The sequence below is a fragment of the Acanthamoeba castellanii genome (assembly GCF_000313135.1).
Source record: "Acanthamoeba castellanii str. Neff unplaced genomic scaffold scf7180000084466, whole genome shotgun sequence".
NCBI lineage: Eukaryota > Discosea > Longamoebia > Acanthamoebidae > Acanthamoeba > Acanthamoeba castellanii.
Genome location: NW_004457619.1, coordinates 28117 through 53603, shown reverse-complemented (window position 1 = coordinate 53603; position 25487 = coordinate 28117). Strand labels below are relative to the sequence as shown.

Sequence of the window (25487 nt, the reverse complement as noted above, 5' to 3'; positions counted from 1 at the left end):
CACGGTGGCAGGCGGGGGTTGATGAGCAGCAACGGCATGCAGGGGCCGTTGAGCACGGGCGAGGGCGAGACGGGGAGGCCGCAATGGGGGAGCGACGCCGCCGGCGCAGCCGCACGCACAGCGACAAGGGCGAGCGGGACCAGCAGGTGCTGTTTCATCACCACCACACCGAGCGCCTCATCGACCACCACCAGCACGCCCGGCTCGACCAGGCCAGCACGGTCAAGCCGAGCAGCACCGCCACCGTTGTTGCCGAGATGTCGTCGAGCTCGAGCTCGAGCACCACCGTGAGCACCACCTTAAGCTCCGGCGGCAATCGAAAGGCTAGTCCGACCACTGCGTGTTCGGCCTCACCGCGACCCTCGGCCGGACGAATCGATCGGCGGAGCCTCACGTCGCTTGTCGCCCCTATCGAGCTGACTTCGTCTCCGTCATCGCCGTCGTCGACCTCGCCCGCCACCGGTCGACGACAAAGCGGCGTCTTCAGCGTCGGCGGCAGAGGCAACAGCCCGCAATCGAGTCCGGGCGGCGACGTCGCCCCACCAGCGGGCAGCACGGACGGCGGCGCTTGCGGTCGAGCTCAGCGCAAGAGTCTGGGGCTCTCGACGGAGGGCGTCAAGCGCAAGAGCCAGCGCCTCCTCCGGACCATCCACTCGGAGGAGTTTGCGACGCTCTCCACCACTTCGCCGTCATTGTCGTCATCGTCCGCGGACGGCGTTAACGAGAATAACAGCAGCCACAACAACAACAACGTTGGGCACACCAGCAAAAGTCAGGAAACGCCGCTGATGGACGACCTGGGCTACAGCGTCAATCTCTCGCCCCGGTGCTCGCCCACTGGTATGTTTGCTGGTGGAGCTCCTTCATTCGTCGCATTCCATGGTGTGTGGTTAATAGGAGGCTTTTGTGGGTGGTACTGCAGGTCGCAGGAGGTCGTTCAAGACGCTGATGGATCTAAAGCCCCAGGAAGCGCAACAGGTGGACACCACCGACGAGCCGCAGACCCTCTCTCCACGCTCCTCACCCTTACGTACGATCATCATCACACACACTCGCACGCACGCACGCACGCACGCACGCACGCACGCACGCACGCACGCACACACACACACACACAGACACACACACACACAAGACATTACACGACACGAGCACATCGCACACACCGCGATTGATGGGTCGAGCACAGTGGGGAGGCGGCGATCGCAGAAGGCCGTGGCCAGTGACTTGAAGCCCGACAAGGCCTCGCTGCAGGCCGCGCGGTTCCGCCGCTTTCCGCTCGTCCTCCGCGAGATCCGCCCCTTCCGCGACGACTACCTCGCCACCTGGGACTTCCCCCACCCCCTCAAGCCCAGGTAAGACCCCAAAGCCCTGCCCCTTACCCTCACTCGTCACCGATTCTAACTCGTGTGCGTGTGCGTGTGCGTGTGCGTGCGGTGTGCTTGTGGGTCACGGAAGGGATTTTTGTGTGACTCGGTATTGTGCGGTGGAGGAGGGGCGAGCCTACGGCTGCTACTTCTCGTCGTACCGTAAGGACTGCCCAGCCACGGACACCCACACCCGAGGCATTTTGCACGGTTCGTTCTTCGTTCTTTTTCGTTTTCCGTTATTCGCTCTTCGTCGCTTTTCGTTCTTTCACGTTTGCCCTAACCCAACACCTCTTCCTGGCGCAGTGTCGGGCCACATCATCGAGAAGTCTGAGCCGACGGGCCAAAGCGCGGACCAGCTGGCCGACACGTCGGAGTCGTGTCTTCTCACGCTACTCATCCAAGTCGACCCCCGCGGCGACGGTGCGCACGCAACCACAGCCAATGATTGCTGGGCTTAAATGTCTGACATTCCTCTCTCTTCGATGGAAAAGCAGAGGACATTGATGGCGGGCTGTCGGAGAAACTCGCCCAGGAATGCGGTCGAGTGTTAAGGAATGTCACCAAATACTTTGAACTCCTCCACCGAAAGCAGCCTACAGCCACCGTACATACACCCCGCCCCCCACACATTCCTCACGTGCTTACGTTCTCATGCTCGTTCTCTGCGCTGGCCTCGGCACATCATCAGATGACCTGGGAGAGGCCGGTGCTGCCATGGAGCCGAACGCGCCCACAGTTCCTCAGCGCCCTCCCGCTGTCCAAGAGGAATCCACTCTCGCCCCGCCCGCAGGGAGCAAGCGCAGATCCCGTAGTCCCGCCAGGTACCAATACCACTTTCGCTTTCGCTTTTTGTTTTTCTCTTTCGCTTTCGTTTCGCTTTCGCTTTTTAATTGGCACTAAATGGGGCAGAGAGGGGAAGCGGAGAGCCGCTGAGCCTGGAGCAGCTCAGCACCACACCACCGCCCGATGCTCCGATCACCTCGTACCCCGCCACCTTCATCTCCACCGGCCACCTCTCGTCTCGCTCAAGTTTTTCATTGTTGCGCGCGCAGGGGCTGGCGGAAGGGGAGCACGCGCTCGCGAATCCTGCGCACCGCTGGCTGGCTGAAGCCCAGCCGGCGGGTCCCATCGCCCAGCGACTCGGACAACAACAGAGAAGGCACCACCAGCGCTTCAGGTGACAACCCTGGCCCGCACCACCAGCATCTGAGAGCACAACACCAACTCTGAGTTCTTCTCTTTTGTGGGCCACAGACGCCGACGCAGCAGCCACGGACCCGGATCTGACTGTGGAGGACACGGACGAGAGCGGAAGCGAGGAGCACCAGGGCCAGGACGAGGCGCAGCCGGAGCCCGGCCAACGGCGGCGGGCGGTGACGGAGAAGAAGAGCGGCAGCGAACGAGCGCCGCCGACATGTCGCAGGCGAGGTGGCACCACCACCAGTGTACGTACAAAGGTTTGACACGGCACAACACAACACAACACAACACAACACAACACAACACAACACAACACAACACAACACAACACAACACACATACATGACGCATGACACGCACCATTCACCACTTTGGTGGGCTGGGTGGCCTTCGTGCAGGAAGAGCACCCCTTCCGCAGCGTGTCATTCGATGAGCGGAGGAATCAGGGTGTTGAGAAGGAGACGACGAAAGGCGGGAAAGGAAAGAAGGAGAAGAAGGTCAAGAAGAAGGAGAAGAAGAAGACAAAGAAGGACAAGAAGAAAGAAGTGTTTATTGGCCAACAGCCAGCTGTAAATAGTTAATCACCAATAGACAAGAGGTGTGCTAGCCTTTACAGCACGAAGTGAGTAGGAAGCAAGTAAACGAGAAGACCAACCAAAGATAAGAATTCTTGGGCCATACCCCTAGAGCCCAGTTCCGTCCGTTTTGGATGTGAACGCCAAGCGCGGGTGGCATGGCAGCAATAGTTGCAGCATAGCCATCTGCACAATGGACAACAATTATACAAAGAAAGGGATCACTCGGTACAAGTGCGTGGTGGTACGGGGTAGGCCAGCCGTGATATCAACAAAGATGTACACGGGGTCGATCCGTTCTGCTATGTCTGGGCGTGACTCCACAAGCCTGCTGAGCTCAAAGTCGAAGTTGCCGTATGCAGCCTGAGCCTCAGCTGACGCATGTGCAACATCGATGGAGCGGACACCGGCCAATACGGCCACAAGTGCATCGATCTCGCCTGTCTCCCACTCCGTGAAGCTGCGGCCAGCCAAGCCCCTGATGACGGGCAAGAGCTCATCTGCCAGGACCCCACGGGGAGCAGGCTTTTCAGAAGGCCCAGGGGCTGGGTGCATTTCCCTGCAACAAGGTTTGTTTTGTAAGTCGATCGGGGGGGGGGCAGAAGCGTACATGTAGGCGATGGTCGTGCTTTGGATGGCTGTTCCCCAGCAGTTCGGGTGTTGACAGGAGAGTCGATCGTGACTCTCCACCCAAGCTGCCGCCCTTTGGGCCTTCTCCTCTGGCCAGTCCTCGGCTGCAGGGCTAAAGTCAAGCAACGAAACCATTACAAACAGTTTGTTGACAAGGGCAGGTGCACCTTCAAGATGACCAAAAGGGAGTGCCAACTTCACAAGGCCAGCCAGGGGGCACTGGGGATGCGCCACCACCTCCTCACCGTGGCTCTCCATTGCACCGATTCAGTTGGCAAATGTGACACCTTCAATGGTGAAATAAAAAGAGAGGTGTGTTACATCCAGTGAGCCGAGAAAGGAAAGTGTGTTGTTTGTTGGAAGTACTCCTCAAGCCAGAAATGCTACTAAAATTATTTATTTCAGATGGGTCAGATAAAATAAAACCCACAGCGGGTGGTGAGACCAGGTGCGTTACATGTGCGTGTGCGGAAGAGGGCTTAGATGCCCATCGCCTTCCTGCGCTCCTCGCGCTTGCGGCGCCTCTCCTCGCGCTCGCGGTCGGCCTCCGACTCGCCCGTGCGCTCGAGCTCCTCCGCGCGCTTCCTGCGCTCCTCGCGCTTGCGGCGGAGCTCCTCCTCTTCGGCCCGCTCCTCCTCCTCCAGCTTGCGCAGCCGCTCCTTACGCGCCTGCTCGCGCTTGCGCAGCTCCTCCTCGAACGCCGCATCGTCGTCGTCCAGCGCCGCCAGACGGGACGCACGGTCCGCCCGCGACGAAGCGGCGGGAGACGAGGCCGACGCGGCAGGGGCGGCGGCAGGGATGGGCGAGGTGGAGCGGGAGGTGCGGGACGGGGCTTCGACGCCGGCGTCGCGCCTGCGGGCGCGGCGGGCCTCCTCCTCGGCCTCCTCGCGCTTGCGGCGCATCTCGGCCTCGCGCTCGGCCTGCGCCTCCTTCTTCTTGCGCTCCTCCTCCTCGCGCTTCTTCTTGGCCTCCTCGGCCCGCCTCTGCTGCGTGCGTGCCTGCGACTCACGAGCTGTGTGTGTCGTATGTGTGGTGTGTGCGGTGGTGTGTGTCGCGTGAGCCAACGTCTACGCTGTGTTGCCATCAAGGGCGTGGAGAGAGCGTGTGGGAAGGCGTACAGGCGTCGGTGGCGACGCCGGCGATGGACGAGGTGTCGAAGAAGTCGTCAAAGTCGGCCATGGGGGCGACGCGGGCGGCCTGGAGGCTGGCGTGCACGGCCTCGGCCTGGGTCTTGGCGGCAGCGCGCTGGCGAATGAGGTCGGCCTTCTTCCTCTTGGCCTCCTCGCGCTGCTGGGCCTTCTCGTCCCGCCACTTGGCCGTCTCCTCCTCCTTCACCGCGCGCAGCTCGGCACGCTTCTGGCGCTCGCGCTCCTCCATCTCGCGGACCTCGGCGTCGAGGCGCTGCTGCTCCTCCCACTTGCGCTTCTCCTCCTCCTTCTTCTTCTCGGCCAGCTCGGCCAGGCGGCGCTCATTGTACTCGCGGTCGTGCTCCTCCTTGCGCCGCAGGGCCTCCTGCTCCTCGCGGTAGCGCTCGACCTTCTCGCGCTCGGCCTCGTCGCGGCGGCGGGCGATGTCCTCCCGCCGGCGCTCGGCCCGGACGGCGCGCTCGGCCTCGTAGCGCTTCTGCTCCTCCTGTTCCTCGCGCCAGCGCTCCACCTTCTCGCGCTCCTTGGCGTCGCGCCAGGCCTGGATCTCGGCGTCGCGCCGCACCTTGCGCTCGGCCATGTCGCGCTCGAACCGCAGGCGCTCGTCGCGCTCGCGCTTGTAGAGCTCCTCCTTGGCCCGCTCCTGCTGCTCGCGGAGCTCGTCGAGGAACGCACGCCGGCGCTCGCGTCGGGCCTTCTCGTCCTGCTCGGCGCGCTTGATCTCCTCCATGCGGGCCATGCGCTCCTCATCCTCCTTGCGCTCGCGCTCGCGCTTGAGCTCGACCAGCCGGCGCTGGTTGGCCTCGCGCCGCTGCTCCTCCAGGCGCTTGAGCGCGGCCTGGTCCAGCCTCCAGGCCTCCTCCTTGGCCCGCTCCTCGGCCTCGCGCCGCCGCTCGACCTCCTCCCGGTGCCGCTCGCGCGCCTCGCGGCGCTCGCGCTCGTACCGCTTCTGCTCCTCCATCTCCTTCTTGAACCGCTCCTCCTTCTCCCGCTCCTCCTCGTCGCGCCGGCGGGCCATCTCCTCGGCCCGCTTCTGGCGGCGCTCCTCCCGCTCGCGCTCGGCCCGCTTGAGCTCGGCCTGCTCCTCGAGCCACTTCTCCTCCTTGCGGCGCTCCTCCTCCTCGCGGATGCGCTCCACCACCTCGCGCCGGCGCAGCTTGCGCTCCTCCCGCTCCCGCTCCTCCCGCTTGATCTCCTCCATGCGCCGCTCGCGCTCCTCGTCCTCCTTCCGCTCCTTCTCCTCCCGGATCTGCTTCAGACGCTCCAGGTACTTCTCCTTCTTCTCGCCTGCGCACGCACACACCACAGTCGACAAAATATGGGATGGTGGGTTAGAGGGTGAATGTGATGAATGCGGGGAATGCTGGGAATGAGATGGAGAGTGAGAGGAATGAGATGGGTGCCTTCGAGCTTGCGGAGGAGCTCCTGCTCCTTGCGCCACTCGTCCTCCTTGCGGCGCTCCTCCTCTTCGCGCTTGCGGGCGACCTCCTCCTGGCGGCGCTTGGCGCGCTCCTTGCGCTCGCGCTCGAGCTGCTTCTCCTGCTCCTTCTCGCGCTCGTACTGCTCCAGCTTCAGCTGCTCCTGCTGGGCCCTGATCTTCTCCAACTCGGCCTGACGCTTCTTCCGCGTCTCCTCCTTCGTCTCCTCCAGCATCCTATTACCCGCCGCCACAACCATCGCGGCCTCGTCAGTACACGACACACACGACACACGCGACCCCTGACAAGACGTACTTGAGCTCGGCGTCCTGGGCGAGCCACTTGAGCTCCTGCTCGCGGTCCTTCTGCTCGCGCCACTGCTTGAGCTCGGCCTCGCGCTTCTCGCGCTTCTCACGGCGCTCGTCCTCCTCGCGCTTGAGCTCCTCCATGCGGGCCAGCCGCTCGGCGTCCTCCTTGGCCTCGCGCTCGCTCCGGACCTGCTCGAGGCGCTGGCGGTAGCGCTCCTTGGCCTCGCCCTCGAGCCGCTTGAGCTTGGCCTGCTGCTTGCGCCACTTCTCCTCCTTCTGGCGCTCCTCCTCCTCGCGCTGGCGCTCGAGCTCCTCCCTTCGGCGCTTGAGCTTCTCGGCCTTCTCGGCGTCGCGGCGGCGCACCTCCTCCATCTCCTGGCGGAAGGTCTCCTCCTTGGCCCGCTCCTCCTCCTCCTTGCGGCGGAGGAGGTCCTCGCGGCGCTTGCGGAGGCGGTCCTGCCGCTCGGCGTCGAGCTGGCGGCGCTCCTCCTCCTGCTGGCGCCACTTCTCCTCGTTCTGGCGCTCCTGCTCCTCGCGCAGCCGCTCGAGCTCGCGCTGGCGCCGCTCCTTGCGGGCCTCGCGCTCCTCCTCCTCGGCGCGCAGCTCCTCCATGCGGGCGATGCGCTGCTCCTCCTCCTTGGCCTCGCGCTCCTCGCGCACCCGCTGGACGCGCTCCAGGTAGCGCTGGCGCGCCTCGCCCTCGAGCTCGCGCAACTTCTCCTGCTGCCGCATCCACTCGTCCTGCTTCTCGCGCTCCTCGCGCTCGCGCTGCTCGGCCAGCAGCTCGAGCCGGCGCTGGTGCCGCACGCGCTTCTCCTCCTCGAGGCGCTTGAGCTGGGCCTGCTCCTCGCGCCACTGCCGCTCCTTCTCGCGCTCCTCGGCCTCGCGCTTCTGCTCGATCTCCGCCGCCCGCTTCTTCCGGGCCTCCTCCTTCTCGCGCTGCAGCGCGCGGGCCTCGTCCTGCTCGCGCTTGAACATCTCCTCCTTGAGCCGCTCCTCCTCGTCGCGAATGCGGCGGATCTCCTCGGCCCGCCGGCGGCGGTACTCCTCCTTGGCCTCGTTGGCCCGCTGGGTCTCGGCCTGCAGCTTGCGCCACTCGAGCTCCTTGCGGCGCTCCTCCTCCTCCCGGCGGCGCTCCACCTCCAGCCGGCGCCGCTCGGCCCGCAGCTTGCGCTCCTCCTCGTCGCGCCGCCGCTCGGCCTCCTCCTCGCGCCACTTCTGCTCCTGCGCGCGCTCCTTCTCCTCGCGGAACTTGTCGAGCGCCAGCTTGCGACGCTCCTGCCGCGCGCGCAGCTCGTCCTCCTCGAGCTTGAGCTCCTCCATGCGGGCCATGCGCTCCTGCTCCTCCTTGGCCTCGCGCTCCTGCTTGAGCTGCTCGAGCCGCTGCCGGTAGCGCTCCTTGGCCTCGCCCTCGAGCCGCTTGAGCTTGGCCTGCTGCTTGCGCCACTTCTCCTCCTTCTGGCGCTCCTCCTCCTCGCGCTTGCGCTCGAGCTCCTCCCGGCGGCGGCGGAGCTTGTCGGCCTGCTCCTGCTCGCGGAGGCGCTGCTCCTCCATCTGCGCGCGGAACTCGTCCTCCTTGCGCTGCTCCTCCTCCTCGCGGCGGCGCTGGACCTCGGCCAGCCGCTGGCGCTTACGCTCGGCCTTGTCCTCCTCGTACTGGCGCTGCTCGGCCTGCTCGCGCCGCCACTGCTCCTCCTTGCGCTGCTCTTCCTCCTCGCGCAGCCGCTCGACCTCGGCCCGCCGGCGCTCCTTGCGCGCCGCACGCTCGGCCTCCTCGCGCTTGAGCTCCTCCATGCGGGCCTCGCGCTCCTGCTCCTCCTTGGCCTCGCGCTCCTGCTTGAGCTGCTCGAGCCGCTGGCGGTACCGCTCCTTGGCCTCGCCCTCGAGCTTGCGCAGCTTGGCCTGCTGCCGGCGGTACTTGTCCTCCTTGCGGCGCTCCTCCTCCTCGCGCTTCTTCTCCACCTCCTCGCGGCGCTTGCGCTCCTTCTCCTTGCGGAGGAGCTCGAGCTGCTTGAGCTCGTCCTGCTCGCGCTTGAAGGTCTCCTCCTTGATGCGCTCCTCCTCCTCGCGCTGGCGCTTGATCTCCTCGGCCCGGCGGCGCTTGGTCTCCTCCTTGTGCTGCGCCCACTCGCGCTCGGCGGCCTGCTCCTTGCGGAAGGCCTCCTCCTTGAGGCGCTCCTCGTCGGCCCGCAGCTTGTTGATCTCCTCCTGCCGCTTCTTGCGCGCCTCGTCCTTGCGCTCGTCGGCCAGCTGGCGCTCGAGCTGCTCGCGCTTCCACTCGAGCTCCTTGCGCTTCTCCTCCTCCTCGCGCAGCCGCTCGATCTCCTGCTTGCGGCGCTCGATCCGCGCGCGCTTCTCCTCCTCCTCGCGCTTGCGCTCGGCCTCGTCCTCGGCCCACTTGAGCTCCTTGAGGCGCTCCTGCTCCTCGCGGTGGCGCTCGAGCTCGTGACGGCGGCGCTCCTTGCGGGCGCGCATCTCCTCCTCCTCGGCGCGGAGGAGGGCCATGGCGCGGTCGCGCTCTTCGTTCTCCTGCCGCTCGCGCTCCTCGCGCAGCTTCTCGATGCGCTCCAGGTAGCGCTGGCGGGCCTCACCCTCGAGCCGGGCCAGCTTCTCCTGCTTGCGCATCCACTTCTCCTGCTTGCGGCGCTCCTCGGCCTCGCGCTTTTGCTCGAGCTCCTCCAGCCGGCGGCGCCAGCGCTCCTTCTCCTCCTCCTCGCGCAGCTTCAGCTCGGCCTGCTCCCGCTGGAAACGCTCCTCCTTCGCCCGGTCCTCCTCCTCGCGCAGCCGCGCCACCTCCTCCCGCCGCCGCCGCTTCCGCTCGGCCTTCTCCTCCTCCGCGAGCACCATCTCGGCCTGCTCGATGCGCCACTTCTCCTCGCGCTGCCGCTCCTGCTCCTCGCGCCACCGCTCCACCTCCTCCTCGCGCCGCTTCTGGCGCTCCTCCTTGATCCGCTCCTCCAGCCGCCGCTCGTCCTCCTCGCGCTTGAACTTCTCCTCCTGCACCCGCTCCTGCTCCTCCCGCCACCGGGCCAGCTCGGCATCGCGCCGCTCCTTGGCCCGCTGCTTCTCCTGCTCCTCGCGCTTGAGCTCCTCCATGCGGGCCACGCGCTCCTGCTCCTCCTTGGCCTCGCGCTCCTGCTTGAGCTGCTCGAGGCGCTGGCGGTACCGCTCCTTGGCCTCGCCCTCGAGCTTCTTGAGCTTGGCCTGCTGCTTGGCCCACTTGGCCTCCTTGCGCTTCTCCTCCTCCTCGCGCTTGCGCTCGACCTCCTCGCGACGCTTGCGGGCGTACTCCTGCTTGCGGGCCTCCTCCTGGCGGAGCTCGTCCTGCTCGCGCATGAACTGGGCCTCCTTCTCGCGCTCCTGGTGCTCGCGCTGGCGCTCGACCTCCTCGCGGCGCTTGCGGAGGCGCTCCTGCTTGTCGGCCTCCTCGCGCTTGAGGGCCTCCTGCTCCTGCCGGAACTGGGCCTCCTTGCGGCGCTCCTCCTCTTCGGCCCGCTTGGCCAGCTCCTCGCGGCGCCGGCGCAGGAAGGCCTCCTTGGACTCGTTGGCCTTGCGCTCGGCGGCCTGCTCCTCGCGGAACTTGCGCTCCTTGGCCTCCTCCTGGGCCTCGCGCAGCCGCTTGAGCTCAGCCTCGCGCTTGGCCTTGGCCGCCGCGCGCTCGGCCTCGTACTGCTTGCGCTCGCGCTCCTCGCGCGCCCACTGCTCCTCCTGCTTCTTCTCCTGCGCCGCCTTCCACTGGGCCAGCTCCTCCTCGCGCTTGCGGCGCCGCTCCTGCTTCTCCTGCTCCTCGCGCTTGAGCTCCTCCATGCGGGCCTCGCGCTCCTGCTCCTCCTTGGCCTCGCGCTCCTGCTTGAGCTGCTCGAGCCGCTGGCGGTAGCGCTCCTTGGCCTCACCCTCGAGCCGCTTGAGCTTGGCCTGCTTCTTGGCCCACTTCTCCTCCTTCTGGCGCTCCTCCTCCTCGCGCCGGCGCTCGAGCTCCTCGCGGCGCTTGCGGCGGCGCTCCTCCTTCTCCTCGTCGTGCAGGCGCTGCTCTTCGGCCGCGCGACGGAACTCCTCCTCCTTGCGGCGCTCGTCCTCCTCGCGGCGGCGCTCGATCTCCTGCTGGCGGAGGCGCTTGCGCTCCTTCTGCTCCTCCTCGAGTTGCTTGAGCTCGTCCTGCTCGCGCTTGAAGAGCTCCTCCTTGAGGGCCTCCTGCTGCTCGCGGAACTGCTGGACCTGCAGCGCGCGCTGGGCCTTGCGCGCCCGGCGCTCCTCCTCCTCAAGCTTGAGCTCGGCCATCTTGCGGGCGCGCTCCTCCTCCTCCTGGCGCTCGCGCTCGGCGCGGAGCTCCTCGAGGCGGGCCTTGAACCGCTCCTTCTTGTCGCCCTCGGCGCGCTTCATCTCCTCCTGGAGCTGCATGAAGGCCTGCTCGCGCTCCTGCTCCTCCTGCTCGCGCTTGCGCTGGACGAGCTCACGCCGCTTCTGCTCGCGCAGCTTCTTCTCCTGCTCCCACAGCTTCTGCTCCTCCTGCTCGCGCATGAACTGCGCCTCGCGCTCGCGCTCCTCCGCCTCCCGCTTGCGCCGCACCTCCTCCACGCGCTGCCGCTTGCGCTCGGCCTCGTCCTCCTCCTCCTTGCGCCGCGCCTCCTGTTCGCGCTTGAACTCGGCCTCCTTCCGCTTCTCGTCCTCCTCGCGCTGCTTCTCGATCAGGGCCTTGCGCCGCCGGGCGTACTCCTCCTTAGACTCCTCCGCGCGGCGGCTCAGCTCCAGCTCGCGCATGTACTGCAGCTCGCGCTCGGCCTCCTGCTTCTCGCGCCAGCGCTGGATCTCCTCCGCGCGCCGCAGCTTGGCCTCCTCGCGCTGGCGGTCCTCCGCCCGCCGCTCCTCCTCCTCCTCGCGGAACTTGGCCTCCTGCCGGCGCTCCTGCTCCTCCTTCCACCGCTCGAGCTCGCGCCGGCGGTGCTCGGCCTTGGCCCGCTTCTCCTCCTCCTCGAGCTTGAGCTCCTCCATGCGCCGCGCGCGCTCCTGCTCCTCCTTGGCCTCGCGCTCCTGCTTGAGCTTCTCCACGCGCTGCCGGTACCGCTCCTTCTTCTCGCCCTCGAGCTGCTGCAGCTCCTGCTGCATGCGCATGAACTCCTGCTCCCGGGCGCGCTCCTCCTGCTCGCGCTTCTGCTCGACCAGCTCGCGCCGCTGCCGCTCGCGCTGGGCCTTCTCCTCCTCCCAGGCGCGCTTCTCGGCGAGCTCCTGGCGGAAGCGCTCCTCCTTGGCGCGCTCCTCTTCCTCGCGCCGGCGCTCGAGCTCCTCCCGGCGGCGACGGCGGCGCTCCTCCTGCTCCTGCTCCTCGCGGCGCTTCTCCTCCATCTCGCGCATGAACTGCTCCTCCTTGCGCTTCTCGTCCTCGAGACGCACGCGCTCGATCATCTCCTGCCGGCGCTTGCGGTACTCCTCCTTGGACTCGGTGTCGCGCTTGACGGCCTCCTGCTCGCGCTTGAACTGCAGCTCGCGCTCGCGCTCCTGCTCCTCCTTCCACTTGGCCAGCTGCTCCTCGCGCCGCTTCTTGGCCGCGATCTTCTCCTCCTCGAGCGCCCGCCGCTCCTCGCGCTCGCGCTCCCACTCGCGCTCCTGCCGGGCCTCCTCCTGCTCCCGCAGCTTCTGCACCTGGGCCTCGCGCCGCTTCTGCCGCGCCACGCGCTCCTCCTCGATCAGGCGCAGCTCCTCCATCTGCAGCCGCTGGGCCTCGGCCTCCTTGTGCTCGCGCTCGACCTTGAGCTGCTCGAGGCGCTGGCGGTAGCGCTCCTTCTTCTCGCCCTCGAGCCGCTTGAGCTTGGCCTGCTGCCGCGCCCACTTCTCCTCCTTGGCGCGCTCCTCCTCCTCGCGCCGGCGCTCGATCTCCTCCCGGCGCTGCTTGAGCTTCTCCATCTTCTCCTCCTCCTGCTTCTCGCGCTCCTCCTGCTCGCGCTTGAACTGGGTCTCGCGCTCGCGCTCCTCCCGCTCGCGGCGTTCGTCGATCTCGCTCCGGCGCTGCTGCTTGATGGCATCCTTCTCCGAGTCGAGCTGGCGTTCGAGCTCCCGCTCGCGCTTCAGCAGCTCCTCGCGCTCGCGGCGCCTCTGCTCACGTCGCGCTTCGATGTCATCCACCTGGACGGCGGCGGTGGCGGTGGCCGCAGCACTGGGTTCGGGGCCTCTGTCATAGTATCAAGACCTCCAACCGTGAGTAAAGCAAAACAAATAAATGAAAACAAAAAAACAAAGCGGAAATAAAAAAACAAACAAAAACGAGGATGATGGAGGGACACGTACCCCCTCTCGCGAGCAGCCTTCTTGGCGGCGAGTTCGGCCTTGCGCCTTTCCAGTTCGGCGCGGCGTCGCTCTCTCTCGGCCTTCACATCGTCAGCCATGGCGACGGTGAATGGGCTCTACTCGTAGTCGATCGTTTAACGGTATCCAAGTAGTAGTGTACACTAACTGTGTGCGACAAGAAGAGGAACAGCGCTTCCGTTAATTCAATGCAATTGGAACAATGCAGGGTACAAAGGTTGAATCAACCAAACTCACAAATGTGGCGATTAAAAAGAACCCAAAAAAGAGAAGGGAAGGATTGGTACCAGCTCGAGCTTATGAAGAACTGAGCGTCCAATTCGCCAACCAGACAGTTGACGCTCAGACGATCCTGAACTCGAGAGGGCTGTTTTGGATTTGGTTGGTCTTTGCTCTGGTGAGTGTCGACGGGCTAAAGTGGTTGCCCCAACCAAAGAGGCAAGAGACACGCCAAGCACGAGACGCCTGGCCACCACTTCATGCCACACATTCCTCACGCGCCAAAGCGTTTTGCCCGACAAAATGCGCGGAATTTGAAGTATTTAACAAAGATGTGCACAACCGCAGAGAATCTAATCAGTCGAAGATCTCGTTGTAGGCGCGAGCGATAAGAAGGTTGGCGATGGCCAGGGCGTAGTGGAAGATGTCCACACGCGGGATGAGACCGAAGTAGTGTCCTGTCGAGCCGATGACTGTTCCCGAGAGGATGTAGAGGACGCTGCCGGCGATGAGGTACTTGCCGTCGATGGTGTAGGCAGGATTCTTGACGATGTACAGAATGCCGAGGTAGATGATGGCCAGCATGGCGAGAGCGCCAGTGACCAAGGTGTAGAGCTGCTTCGACGATGACATGAGGCCGTAGAAGACGAAGAAGTTGAAGAGGAGGAAGAGGAAGCCGAAGAAGAGGAAGTCGTGCCTCGACAAGTTGAACGTGGTGAGCGGGAGGTAGGTGTAGGCACATAGGCCGAGCAGAGGGGTGGAGAGGAAGAGGGCCAGGTTGGTGAAGAATTCGTGGGGCGCAATCGCAGACGCTACACGAGCGAACCGAAGCACGCCGAAAGAAGCGGCAATGCCGATGAGGAGGAACGCGATGGACGCGTAGAGCCTGGCCTCGCCCTTGACCAGCAGGTGCTGCAGCAGCCCCTCGGCGTATTCATGCGAATTGGGGTTGAGAAATCGCTTGCGGCCCTGCATCTCGACCAGCTCGTACGTGACGTAGAAGCACGACACGGCTAGCACCAGATCCGAGAACGATGTAGAGAGCTGCCTCGATTCCTTGCCGCCCCTCACCTTGACGGCATCCGTGCTCTTCTGCGCGCTCGGCGTCGCATCTGCTGGCGCTGCCGCGTCTCCCGCCTTCGGCTTGTCTCCACGCCTCTCTCGCATCATCTCTCTCTCTTAGTGCTTTGTTGCTGGCGCTGCACCGTGAAGTTGTGTTTGTTGTGTCTTTCGTGTCTTTGTTGTGCCGTCGCCCCACACTTCGTTCTTTTGTGACTTTCTTTTTTTTTTTTTGTTTTTCTTCCAATGTATGTTATGCGTCATTTTGACAATAAAGAAGGGTGTCACTCACAATCTCTCTCGTCTCTGTACTACACTCTCTCGGTCTCTGCATCTACCACACCCACGTTCCCGAGCTGGCCCAGCTCTCGCTCCTCTTCCCCCTCTACATCTCACTTTCCTCTACCTGTGCGTGGTGGTGTGAGGTCAGTGAAAAAGAAGGAGCAGAAGAAGGTGGAGGGCAATGAAGTGGTGGGCGCGTACACAGAATAGCAGCGCGCTTATTAAGCGCCCAGCTTGGCGCTCTTGCCCTCGTTAGGCAGAGGCGCCATCCAGTCGCTCGCTTCCTGGCAAAGCCTCCTGCGGTCTGTGGCTGGGGGAATGAGTCCAACAACGCTGCACGAGGGTGACAATCACAAGGTGATTGAACCAAAGGTCGACGTACCTGATGGTGGGAGCTCTCTCTTCTTCATCAAGCTGAGATCGGTCATGATCTCGTCGTCGTTCAGAGTGTAGTTGATGTGAGGCGCTGAGGCAGAGGAAGGCAATCTCACGTCAGGTAACATTCAATGAAAGCAAATGAAACGAGCAACGCGCAGCATTAGAGATTAGGGGGAGAGCAGCGTACGTTGCGCGGTCTTGTGTCGAGAATACGCTTGGCCATAACCGCCATCTTTATCTTTTCCACCTCTTCTGTTCCTGAGCACGCGCCCCTTGACAGCGCGAGCATCTCCATTTCCATCTGCCCGAGTGGAACACAACGAAGCAAAGGTCACGTGAGCCACGGTTCGCCAAAGGGTACAAGAACAGCGGAACGCACCTCCACGCAGGCTCATCGTGCTCTTCTCCTCTTCGAGTTTCTTTTGCTTGTCCAGGATCTCGTTGGCCATCTCATCTCTGAGGCTCCTCCTCTCGTGCTGTAACAATGGTGTGCGGCACACTGGTGTGAGCGACGCGCAAGCCTCGCAAGAGTAGCACGAGAGAAGTAAGAGGAGATAGAGTACGTTGTATTCCTCCTCGGCCTGAAGGCACTCAAACTGGAAGACATGCTCAATGTTCTGCAGCTGGTACTCCTTCCACTTCTCGGCCATCCACACCTAGAGAGCGGTGAAACCAAAGATGAGATCGAGCGTCTAAAAGAAAGAATAAATACAAAATATACAACAATCAAGCTGAACGAAAAGGGTTGATCAGTTCACCAACGCTCGTGTACCTTGGAGTTCTTCTTGATCTCGAGCTCCTGTGCCCGCTTTAGGAAGCCATCGTGTGAGCCTGAGGCAAAGAATGAGGATTTTTCGATTAGAAAGCCGGAGGAGGTGAACTCGTAGAGGGAGAGAGCCGCTCTGTTGAGCCTGCAAGAAGCAGACGAAAGAGCTCACACCAATGAAGGACCAACACAAAATGGGAGTGGGAATGGTTTGCCGATAAGAACGACAAGAACTACAGAAATGAGAATAAGTGAATGAGAAGGCAACCTCCACTCTCCTGTAGCAGTTCCATGATGCGAGAGGATTGCGTCGCTCTTGCTGCTACTTGAGATGTCTTTTCTCGGCAAGTTGAAACTAAGTTTGGAAATTGGGCAGCTCTGGCTTGACGGCGCAGATCGCAAATTGAATTATAATCGTTCGAATTTGGGATCGTCGATCAAAATCTAGCACACATCAAAGGTGCGAGACAATGGTGGCAGGGTGGCGTGATGTAGTGGATATTTGTTGTGGTGGTGGCATAAACGGTACCTTCCATGATGGCCTTGCACTCGTCGTGGAGGTCCTTCATCTTCTTGGCGAAGAGCTTCTCCTTCAGATCGGCGAACTCCTTCTCGATCTTCTCCATGTCCTTCAGCACGTCCTTCCTCCTCTTGGCCTCCAAATCATCCACCACAGGCGCCCCATCGCTGGACGATGCAGCCGCAGCCGTTGCCGTGTCGCCATTCCCTGCGCTCGACCCGTCAGCAGGCTCCCTCGCCATCATCGACTCGGCCGTTCGCTTCTTGCTCCCCGCCTTCATCTCTTCACTTCAATCTCTGCTCGCTACTTGCTCAATCTTCTTCTGCTTCAATCCTGGCCTGCACCCACAAGTTCGCACGCGCAGCTTTCCGGGCGAAGAATTCCCAGACCAATCTGGGATTGCAAATTCCACAAGATATAGCTCCACACAAAGAAAACTCGTTTCCTTCTTTTTTCTTTCTCTTGTTAAGTGTGAAATACGATTGCTGACTTGCAACCTGCACTGCGACGCTGCATGAGGCCATATCCTCTTTTGATGCAATGTTAGTGTTCCTCCTCCCATGAAGGACTGCGGTTGCTGCTACAGCAGACCACAGTAATTGATTTGAAAGATCAAAAGCAATGTACAGTATAGTATGGTGTCACTGGGAGTGACTCACAGAGCTGCTGTCGAAGGACTGACCCCACGCGCAGCGCTCACCGTCCTTGTCCTGTGCAAAGAGGTGGAGCATGGGCAATGCCGCGAGAGTGGCCATCGGCTGGTCGAGGGCGGCGCCCAGGAAGCGGAGGTAGTGGAGTATCCGGTGCGGGGGCGCCACCACGAATCGACAGCACTCGCCCTGGCCCGTCGCCGCACACGTAACCTCCACCGCCGCCATACTCTGGCCCCACAGCTCGCTGAACCAACCGGACCCATAACCCGCTGCGCAGTTTGTTCGACACACATCAGTCATCCATCACACGCACACCACCGCACACGCACACATCGCACACACCGCACACACCGCACACGCACACACGCACGCGGGGAACAGGGTACCGGCAAGATAACAGGTGGGTGTGGCGGGCGTGGTGGACACTGACGACCCCTTGTTGACGCTCTGCGTGCGAAGCTTCTCCTTGGCGTGGTGGTGGGCACCACCGTTCGGGCCAGCACCACCGCTGCTCACCGGCGGTTCGCTCTCGGTCGCCCACGCCTCGGCCTCGACGCTGTGGTACAGGTCGTAGATCATGTAGTAATCGTGCGCGTTGGCCGCCGCAATGTTGGACATCTCGTGGATCACCACCTGTGGTCATTGATTGAGCATGCTCGGTCTACGCAACACCCTTAGGGCCAGGAAGGGGAGAAGGTGTTGTGAGTGTGCGTACCTTGCCCCAGCCGGTGTGGGTGCAGTGGGCGCGGAATCCGACGTGGCATTCCGCCACATTCCGCGACGGCCCCAGCGCGTGAGGTCCCTCGACAAAATTGGTGAGGTCTGCGTGGCACCAGAGGCTCTCAGTGATAAGAATAATAATAATAAGAAAATAGAAGAAGTGGCGCACCAGCCGAGCCCAGCCCCCGGCCCAGGTCGAAGAGGGCGTTAGAGGCGAACTCGAACGCGGCCTTATTGGCCCGAGGAGCGAAGACGTCGCGCACCAGCGCGTGGAACTCGGTCACCATGGCTGTGTGCAACCACAGGCGGCAAGCAAATCAGACATGGATTGTCACAATGAACTGATAAAATGATGATCTCCAGGCGATTGCGCACCTTTGGCGCACACGAGCACGTATCGGTCTTCGTTGAGCGTGATCTCGCCCGTCGAAGGCGAGCGCTTCATATCGCTGTAGTGCTCATGGAACCGTATCTCCAAAGCTTCCGATCGCCATTGGTCCGTCGCCCCTTCTGGGGCTTCTTCCATACCCTGCTTCCATGCACGACACGCAGGACGACACACGACATATGTCACAATGTTAGGGTATGTAAGCACCACCTAATAATCAAAGCCAACCCGTGCCTTGCGAGTCTTAGCAGACTTTGTCTTGGCCTTGCGCTGTCGCGAACTGATGGCCCGGCGCGTCCGCATCTTCCTCAAGTACGCCGTGCTGTCAAAATTGTTCTTCTGTACTGCCGACCCCTCACCGCTCACTGCCGACACTAAACCGTGAGTTCGTGTGTGTGTGTGTGTGTGTGTGTGTGTCGTTGTTGTGTGTCGTTGTTGTGTGTGTGTTTTGAAGAGTGGAACGGCGTACGCTTCATCTCATCGCGCGGAATTGGAGAGGAAGTAACCATCAGGCCTCGCGGTGAAATGAGGAACCTGTGCACCACACAGGAGTGAGTCAAGCAAGTCCTCCGTGCATAATCAAGGAGGACCCCCGGGGGGAGTACCGTGGCGATAGGATGTCGTCGCGGAAGTTGACCTTGTTGCTGACGGACTTGGGGCTCACCTGGCTCTCCTCTGTTCGGTCGCGTTCGACCGTTCCCATCCGCTCCTCTCTGGCCAAATCCCCGAACCTACATTTCCAACGAGAGCTCCATTAAAACCAGTCATGGGGCATACATAATGGGTTGGTGTGGTTAGTGGGGAGAGAGGTGTCGCACGCACCTCTTTACATGTTCTTTCAGCTTATGCGGCGGACATATGATGAACTGGCAGCACGCATCGCCTTTTCCTTTACACAATATCTCTGTTGTAATGCAATGTGGGCAGCAAAGAGAGTTATTCGGCGGCCAGGTCAGGAACGTGGGTAATCTCTGGCCATACCTTTGGCCACGAGCTCGAAGCCGTACGATTCCTGACACCAACCCGCAATGTACCCGGCGCTCATCGCACACACGGGCTGCGTGGGTCGCTTCTGGGACTTGCTCCACGCCTCGGCCTGGCATAATATGCGGTTAGAAGCGGGGTAGTTGAGAAACCGTGTGGCGCAAGCCCATGCGATTTACCTCGAACGAGAACGCGTTGTGACACACCACCAAAAAGTTGTCGTCTCGCTCGCTGATCCGACTGTCTGGGTGGATATCCACGAAACACCACCCCAAACACGCGAGACTGACGAACCCTGTGTGTGTGTGTGTGGTGTGTGTGTGTGTGTGTGTTAATGTGTGCACTAGCATGTCCGCGCGCGTCGAGTGGCAGGTGTGGTGATGTGAGGAGAGAATGGGGCTAATGCACCTGCCGCCAGGTTGAAGAATGTGGCGTCCATTCCGGTCATACTCTTGAACTGCTTGCAGTCCGACCTGCCCGTGCCTTGCATGATGTCGTACAGCAAGTGGCCCAGGAACTCGTGGCATTCACCCGCACTGTGAGACACAACCAAAAGAAGCCAATAAGCACTCACTGCGAAATAAACCTCACCACGCCAAGCAGAAAGCTGTGCACCTGAAGCCAAAGGTCTTCTTGAGCTGCATGTAGAACCCGACGCTCAGCGAGTCTCCCCGCAAGAGAATATATCGATCCTTGGCCTGATGGCTGTGCGCAATGTGCGGTCAGGAATCGTGCACGAGGCCTACCCAAGGCAAGGCCTAGGCTGGAAGAAAGATGGGCCAAGGCACGTACCTGAGGGGCTGCGGGCCGGGCTTGGTCGGCTCCGTCTCCGTTCGCGGCGACGTCGACGTATCGACCTGCTCGACGATTGAGATGACACCTTGCTCTGCTGGACGAGCCGTCATGAGGCGCGTTTCATACAAAGTACACCACGATTACCACGCGTAGAAGAGACTAATGTACTTGTGTTGCGGTTTATGCCGTCAAAGTAGTCCACCACCAGCCGTTCGGCCTTGGAAAAGACCAGCGAGAACCGCTCCGGCACCGACACACACTTACACAGCGTGCGGCCCTATGGATACAGCGTCATTAGGGCATGCAGTGCTCGAACAAAAGCATATAAATCGGCACCGTACCCCGCTTGCCGATTCCAGCGGCTTGCTCTTCATGGCCGACACGAAATGTTGGAGCGCCGAGAGCGCGATCGCTTCCTCTTCCATCGTCACCGTGTTGGCGCGGAGCTGGCCCTGCCGGCCAAGTCAGAGTCAGCTCGTGGCTCCTCTGCTTCCTTTAGAGTGAACGCAAACAACACAACGCACCCGCAGGCCGCTGATTGTGTTGGTCATGGCCGCGCCCGCCTGGTTATTCGCCGTAGTGTAGTGCTGAGACGACGCCGCCGTCGTTGACTTGAGGAAGAGGCTCTGTGTCCACAAAGGGTCGAAACACCACCACTTTGAAGCAAGAAGAATGGAGGGGGGGGGGTAAAAAATACAACATACCTCGCTGGTGAGCCCGGCGATGAACTCGTGGTAGAGGGGTATCTTGGTCCTGAGGAACTTCTCCCACCGCATGCTGCGCTCCTTCTCCGCCGCCGACGCATGCTGGTGCTGGGGCTGCAGAGAAAGAGAAGGTGAGAGGCGAGCTGTAAATAAAAAAACGAGAAAAGGATGAACAATTCCCAACTGAAGTGGTGGGCACCTGCAAGAAGGAGGCCTGCATGCTGGTGTTGGCCAGGGACTGCAGCAACTTGGCCACAGCCACAAGGTGTCGCATGACTTCCGCCGGCAGGTTGTTGTTCTGCTGACCTGCTCGCACCACCAGGTGTAAGGGCTCCCGCTGATCGAGGCCGGAGAACGTGAGTGCGAGGTACAACGTACTGTCGACGAAGCCCATCTTGACGGGCGAGACCAGCGCGGGGCAGATGAACCGCAACATGTAGAAGCTACCGATGACCGAGCCGTGGCCTCGCCCCGTCGGAAAGTGCTTCGACAGCTCCTTGTGCAGGATGTAGCACACGCTCGATATTTGGCTGCAACACGCAACGGCACACACGACACACGACCCGCACACGGTGAGTGCGATACGATGACCAAAGTGGGTGGCAGGAGGTACCTGGGACAATAGGAGAGGGAAGAGCAGATCTCCTTGAGCAGGAGCGAGGCGCTCTCGGCCACCTTCTTGTCCGAGGTGGAGGGCGAGCGGATGATCCGCATCACCTCCGTGCGCAGTAGCTGCCGCAGGTAGTTGCCGCCGATCAGGGTGAAGTCCTGCGCGATGATCTGGTTCCACAGGCTGTCCTCGCGCAACACCGTGTGCTGGTCCACTACACAAGGCCATGATTCAGTGAGTCTGTGATGTGCGTGTGCGTGTGTGTGTGCGTGCGTGCGTGTGCGTGCGTGCGTGCGGTAGCGTGGTCGTACGGGAAGAAGAGATCTCCTGGCGGATGGCCCACTCGAGCAGGTCCATCGCCTTGCCGTTGGCTTCGAAGATCTTTACGAGCGTCTGCGCGATGGTGTTGTAGTCGGCAGGGTCCACGCGCTTGCTCAACTGGGTAACCAGTTGTAGCTTGGGGCTCATCAGCACCTGGACCCACACGAGCGTCAGTTGTTTCGTTATTACAGCCACCTCATGTGGCCTTTGGCGGTGGTGTGCGAGGTACCTTGCGGGCTGTGTCGAGATCACTGCAGAACGAAGCGTGGCCGATGGGCGCCAGGCTGGCCATGAGCGAGAGCGCGGAGAGGGCCTTGCGCCCGCCCGCCATGTGCTCACCGCGGGGCGAAGAGGAGTTGCGGGCTTGCTGCTTCCGCAGTGGCGACGGAGTCAAGAACCCGAGCGACCCTGAGCGGCACACCAGCACATGTCAGACTGGAATGTTGTGCATCCCAGGTGGGTGTGCGTGGCCGTTCATGTACTCATGTCCGTGCTGTACTGGTAGTCGCGACCAGCACTCAAGCTGCCGCTGTGGGAGTGCGACGGACCCTCAGGCGAATGTCCTGTGTCATGTGTGACCTGTTGATCGGTGCTCTGGAACTCGGGGAATGCAATGCAGCCAGGAGGGAGAGAGAGAGCACATACCTGGATCTTTGCGTTGCGGGATGAGGAGCTTGAAGCGCGGCTTCGATCTCGCTGCGGGAACAGCGGGTAGCCCCTCTTCAGGAGTGGTGGTTGTACCCCACTCCGTGTCGCTCACTTCATGGTCCTCATCGTCTTCATCGTCATCCTCCTCTTCTCCATCGGTCGAGCTGTTCGTGGCCAAGACTGTCTTGGTGGGCGGTGATGCGTAGATCGTGCCATTCTTCCAATTGTTCTTCGTGTTCTCTGCTGTCGCCTCCGCCTCCACCGCCGATGCCGACGCCGGCACTGACAGCTCTCCTCCGGCCTCCTCCCCAATGACCATGCAATTGTCGCCGTTACTGGGCAGCCTCGTTGCTACCTCCTTCTCGCTCCCCACGTCGACCATGATGTAGCCCTCTTCCCAGTTCTCCTCGTCATCGTCGTCACCATAATCCTCGTACTCCTCGCCATCACGCTCTTCAACACGTTGCTGGGCCTCGGCCTGGGTCGCCTCCAGCGCGCTCGTCAGGTCGACCTTCTTTTTCTTCTCTGTGTCTTCTCCTTCTGTCCTGCTGGCGACTGTGCCACGGGGGCCACCACCGAGTGCGCCACTGTCATCGGCGTCGTGGTAGTACTCATTCCACTCCTCCATGATCGTGACCGAGGGCCGTCTTTTCATGCCACTGCGACAAGCCTCGGGCACAGGCTCGCCCTCGGGGCTGGAGCTGGGGCTGAGGCCGGGGCTGGCGAAGTCGAGCTCGAGGTTGTACCCCTCGGCCGGACTGGAAGACGCTGCGGCCCGGGCGATCTCGTTTCGCTCGCGGGGCGAGATGGCCTCGCCCACCTTGGCCTTCATCTTGCGCAGCATGCCCCTGGCGCGGGCCTGCCGGGGGGAAGATGAGGGAGATGTGGCGGCCGCCGCATTGGTCGTAGCGGTAGACCGCAAGGCCGGGCGCTCGCTCGGGCTGCTGGCGCGTCTGTTGCCATTGTGCGACTTGTCTCCGCGTGAGATGGTCTCGCCCCGGGTGAAGTGGTAGAAGATGCCACTCATCTGTGTCTCTCCTTGAACAGCGTTGCCTCCACCAACCCGTTCCGAAAGAACAGGGACAAAACAGAGGACCCTTGACAAGGGGGAAGACCTGTGATGTTGATGTGGATTGTTTGGGAGGTTGGCCTTCTTCTTGTTGCCTTGTTGTGTTGCTAGACTGAGCCACAAATGGAAATTGGTGGTAAATAAGGAAGACCCAGAGTTTTTTCTATTTGCAGCCAAGGAGGTGCTGGTGCCTGTGTGGTGATGAAGTCGCAGAATGCAGAAGCCCTCCTGGTTTGCGTGTCACGCCTTAGCCATGCGTCTCGCCCTTCTCGCCAGCCACCTAGTGCCAGAACAATGGGCTTGGTAAGTGTTCGGTTGTCCGAGACCTCGTTGCGGGAGGGGGAAAATGGCGGTGGCGGTGGCGTGTGCGCACCCTCTTGAACTCGTTCATGTTGGTGGCGGACTGGGCCTGGCCGATGAAGCGCAGACGCTGGATGACGGTGGTAGGCTCCCCACCCTGGTTGCTCTCTACAAAAATGGTGATCGAGCTCACGTTCTGGAACTTGACGAACCTGGCGTGCCAGAATGGTGATACGTTGCCGAGTGAGCACACGGTATTAAGTTGAGCCAATCTACTGGGAGCAAATAAAGAGGAAAGGCAGAAGATGGGATTGTACCGCAGAGGGACAAGCTTGTCGCCCTTGACGTCGTCGGCCTTCAGCTCGATCACTTGGGTGGCGGGCGCAGAGTCAACCGACTGGAAGTCCATGTCTCGCTTGTTCACAAAGAGCTTCACCGTCTGCGGAGCCCGGCCTGTCGACACAATTTCCGGACCGCCGATCAGACTTGTAAACACGGCACACACGACACAAGAGTGTGCCGGCAGAGCGCGTACCATCATCGGGCGCCTGAAAGCAGAGCGAATGGATCTTGATGGGCTGGTTGAAGGGGATATACAGGAGGAGCTGCTCGTCGGTGTCGCTCTCGAGGAAGGAATCGTCCTTCTTGAAGATGTTGTCCCACTTGTGTTCGGTGCTCTGGTTGAGGCACTCGCCCTGCGCCTTGTCCACGTTCTGGGTCACGTCGCTCTGTGTATGTTTTGGCGTCAAGAATTGAGCACTTCGACATGGTAGCACACGCACACCGCACACACCGCACACACCGCACAGAGAGGCGACAGGTCAAGTGGTGCGTGGCACTACGTACGTGGCCAGCGGGAAGCTTCAGGTCGCTCTCCTCTTCCTCGGCTCCACCGGCACTGCTGTGCTTCTGGATGAGCTGCTCGAGCCTGGCTGCGTTGGCGCCCCTCAGCTCGTCGATACGTTGGCCGTTCTTGATGAATATGAACGTGGGCATGGCGCTCACGCCGTGCGCGGCGGCGATCTCTGCCTGCTCATCGACATCCACCTTCAAGGGGGAGGGAGCGTGCGCATTTGAGGATGATATGCCACAAGAAAACATCTCACTCAATCGAAGCGAGAAGACAAACAGCGAGCTCATAATGTGGAAACGTACCTTGACAAAGTCGACTGTGGGGTACTTGTTGCTCAGTTGAACGAAGACGGGCGCGATCGCGTTGCAGGGGCCACACCTTGATTTTAAATAAAATAAAAGTTAGAGTTGCCACGCGTGAGTAGGCGAGACGGGTCCATCTTGAGAGACGAGGAAGAGTTGCAAGCACTGGCTTACCACTTGGCGGTAAAATCGACCACGGCCAACCGGCCTGCGGCTGTGGCAACGAGCAGCGCCTGCGCGTACTCTGCCTGAGATCCAATGACCTGAACTCTGCCGTGATCCATCTGCTCGTCTTTGGGTGTCTACGTGCTCCTTTTCACTTGCCAGTTCAACAGATTCGTTTCGTTGGGCTGCCAGCAGTCGTTTGCGCGGCAAGGTGGTCAAGAAAAATGTGAGAGAAAAGATGTTTTTTGCCTTCGAAAATTGCAGAATTATGTTCTTGCAATTCATTGATTTGAAGCCAGAAGATCAAGATTAGCCATGGACTTCTCGCTCCCGGAACAGAAAAAGAAGAAGAAGACCAAGCTCGTGTCGTCCGCGGTCAATCACGTAATTCCGGGCGAAGTCATCACGCAAGAAACCGGCTACCTTCGGTAAAATTCCGCTTTGCTCGATTAATCGTAATTATTTGAGAATGGCAATCGTTCTGTTTCGCCTGACTCCAATCTCAATAATCTCTGCAGAGGACATGGAACGTTCGTGCAAGATGAAAAATTGGTGGCAACCATCAGCGGCGTGGTGGAGCGCGTGAACAAGCTCATCTCCGTTCGACCGCTCAAGTCCAGGTGCTTACACAAGCCCCTCCCTCCACATCTTTTCAGTCTCTTTACCTTCTTCCTTGAGCTCATCTCATCCTGCGCTCCTGCTCCGCCTCTTCCTTTGGCCAACAGGTACACTGGCGAGGTGGGCGACGTCGTCGTGGGGCGTATCAAGGAGGTGCGCGTTTCCTTCATTGCATTGTGTCGTGTCGTGT

The 25487-nt window shown here is 61.4% G+C and overlaps 8 protein-coding genes and 1 pseudogene across 8 annotated transcripts in view; 1 reads left to right on the top strand and 8 right to left on the bottom strand.

Moving 5' to 3' along the window:
• Nucleotides 1–3151, top strand: part of ACA1_322770 (GTPaseactivator protein for Ras-like GTPase) — a gene marked incomplete at both ends in the record, with an annotated part of 5578 nt that extends 2427 nt beyond the window's left edge. Inside the window, 11 exons of the mRNA XM_004349515.1 lie at nt 30–840; nt 923–1030; nt 1190–1355; nt 1459–1577; nt 1674–1790; nt 1865–1974; nt 2059–2191; nt 2280–2352; nt 2423–2547; nt 2625–2815; nt 2969–3151. Of these exons, the coding sequence (XP_004349565.1) occupies nt 30–840; nt 923–1030; nt 1190–1355; nt 1459–1577; nt 1674–1790; nt 1865–1974; nt 2059–2191; nt 2280–2352; nt 2423–2547; nt 2625–2815; nt 2969–3151 (2136 nt within the window). The remainder of the gene's footprint in view (nt 1–29; nt 841–922; nt 1031–1189; nt 1356–1458; nt 1578–1673; nt 1791–1864; nt 1975–2058; nt 2192–2279; nt 2353–2422; nt 2548–2624; nt 2816–2968) is intronic.
• Nucleotides 3152–4254: 1103 nt separating this feature from the next.
• ACA1_322760 lies at nt 4255–6573 on the bottom strand (annotated as a pseudogene).
• A 34-nt stretch (nt 6574–6607) lies between these two features.
• On the bottom strand, nt 6608–13023 carry ACA1_322750 (uncharacterized protein; the record flags this gene model as incomplete). The annotated part of the gene is made up of 2 exons (XM_004349514.1): nt 6608–12809; nt 12926–13023. The coding sequence occupies 2 exons, from the start codon at nt 13021–13023 to the stop codon at nt 6608–6610; spliced, it is 6300 nt and encodes a 2099-aa protein (XP_004349564.1).
• Nucleotides 13024–13519: 496 nt separating this feature from the next.
• On the bottom strand, nt 13520–14332 carry ACA1_322740 (uncharacterized protein; the record flags this gene model as incomplete). The annotated part of the gene is made up of 1 exon (XM_004349513.1): nt 13520–14332. One exon carries the CDS (start codon nt 14330–14332, stop codon nt 13520–13522), a length of 813 nt encoding a protein of 270 aa, XP_004349563.1.
• Nucleotides 14333–14724: 392 nt separating this feature from the next.
• ACA1_322730 (CCAAT/enhancer-binding family protein) lies at nt 14725–16447 on the bottom strand (the record flags this gene model as incomplete). The annotated part of the gene is made up of 7 exons (XM_004349512.1): nt 14725–14807; nt 14886–14969; nt 15069–15182; nt 15261–15357; nt 15445–15537; nt 15654–15712; nt 16177–16447. The coding sequence occupies 7 exons, from the start codon at nt 16445–16447 to the stop codon at nt 14725–14727; spliced, it is 801 nt and encodes a 266-aa protein (XP_004349562.1).
• Nucleotides 16448–16808: 361 nt separating this feature from the next.
• Nucleotides 16809–18437, bottom strand: ACA1_322720 (uncharacterized protein; the record flags this gene model as incomplete). Its single annotated transcript, XM_004349511.1, has 7 exons — nt 16809–17089; nt 17207–17453; nt 17536–17642; nt 17710–17829; nt 17916–18069; nt 18157–18293; nt 18398–18437. The coding sequence occupies 7 exons, from the start codon at nt 18435–18437 to the stop codon at nt 16809–16811; spliced, it is 1086 nt and encodes a 361-aa protein (XP_004349561.1).
• Nucleotides 18438–18484: 47 nt separating this feature from the next.
• ACA1_322710 (V4R domain containing protein) lies at nt 18485–20132 on the bottom strand (the record flags this gene model as incomplete). The annotated part of the gene is made up of 9 exons (XM_004349510.1): nt 18485–18659; nt 18751–18832; nt 18910–19024; nt 19092–19156; nt 19321–19448; nt 19528–19617; nt 19705–19798; nt 19876–19984; nt 20049–20132. 9 exons carry the CDS (start codon nt 20130–20132, stop codon nt 18485–18487), a joined length of 942 nt encoding a protein of 313 aa, XP_004349560.1.
• Nucleotides 20133–20177: 45 nt separating this feature from the next.
• ACA1_322700 (GTPase-activator protein for Ras family GTPase) lies at nt 20178–23017 on the bottom strand (the record flags this gene model as incomplete). The annotated part of the gene is made up of 10 exons (XM_004349509.1): nt 20178–20333; nt 20412–20525; nt 20611–20717; nt 20790–20941; nt 21025–21089; nt 21129–21235; nt 21333–21495; nt 21572–21750; nt 21825–21905; nt 21988–23017. 10 exons carry the CDS (start codon nt 23015–23017, stop codon nt 20178–20180), a joined length of 2154 nt encoding a protein of 717 aa, XP_004349559.1.
• A 289-nt stretch (nt 23018–23306) lies between these two features.
• Nucleotides 23307–24798, bottom strand: ACA1_322690 (thioredoxinlike 1, putative; the record flags this gene model as incomplete). The annotated part of the gene is made up of 7 exons (XM_004349508.1): nt 23307–23339; nt 23433–23571; nt 23677–23812; nt 23895–24087; nt 24206–24406; nt 24515–24590; nt 24689–24798. 7 exons carry the CDS (start codon nt 24796–24798, stop codon nt 23307–23309), a joined length of 888 nt encoding a protein of 295 aa, XP_004349558.1.
• Nucleotides 24799–25487: the final 689 nt, after the last annotated feature.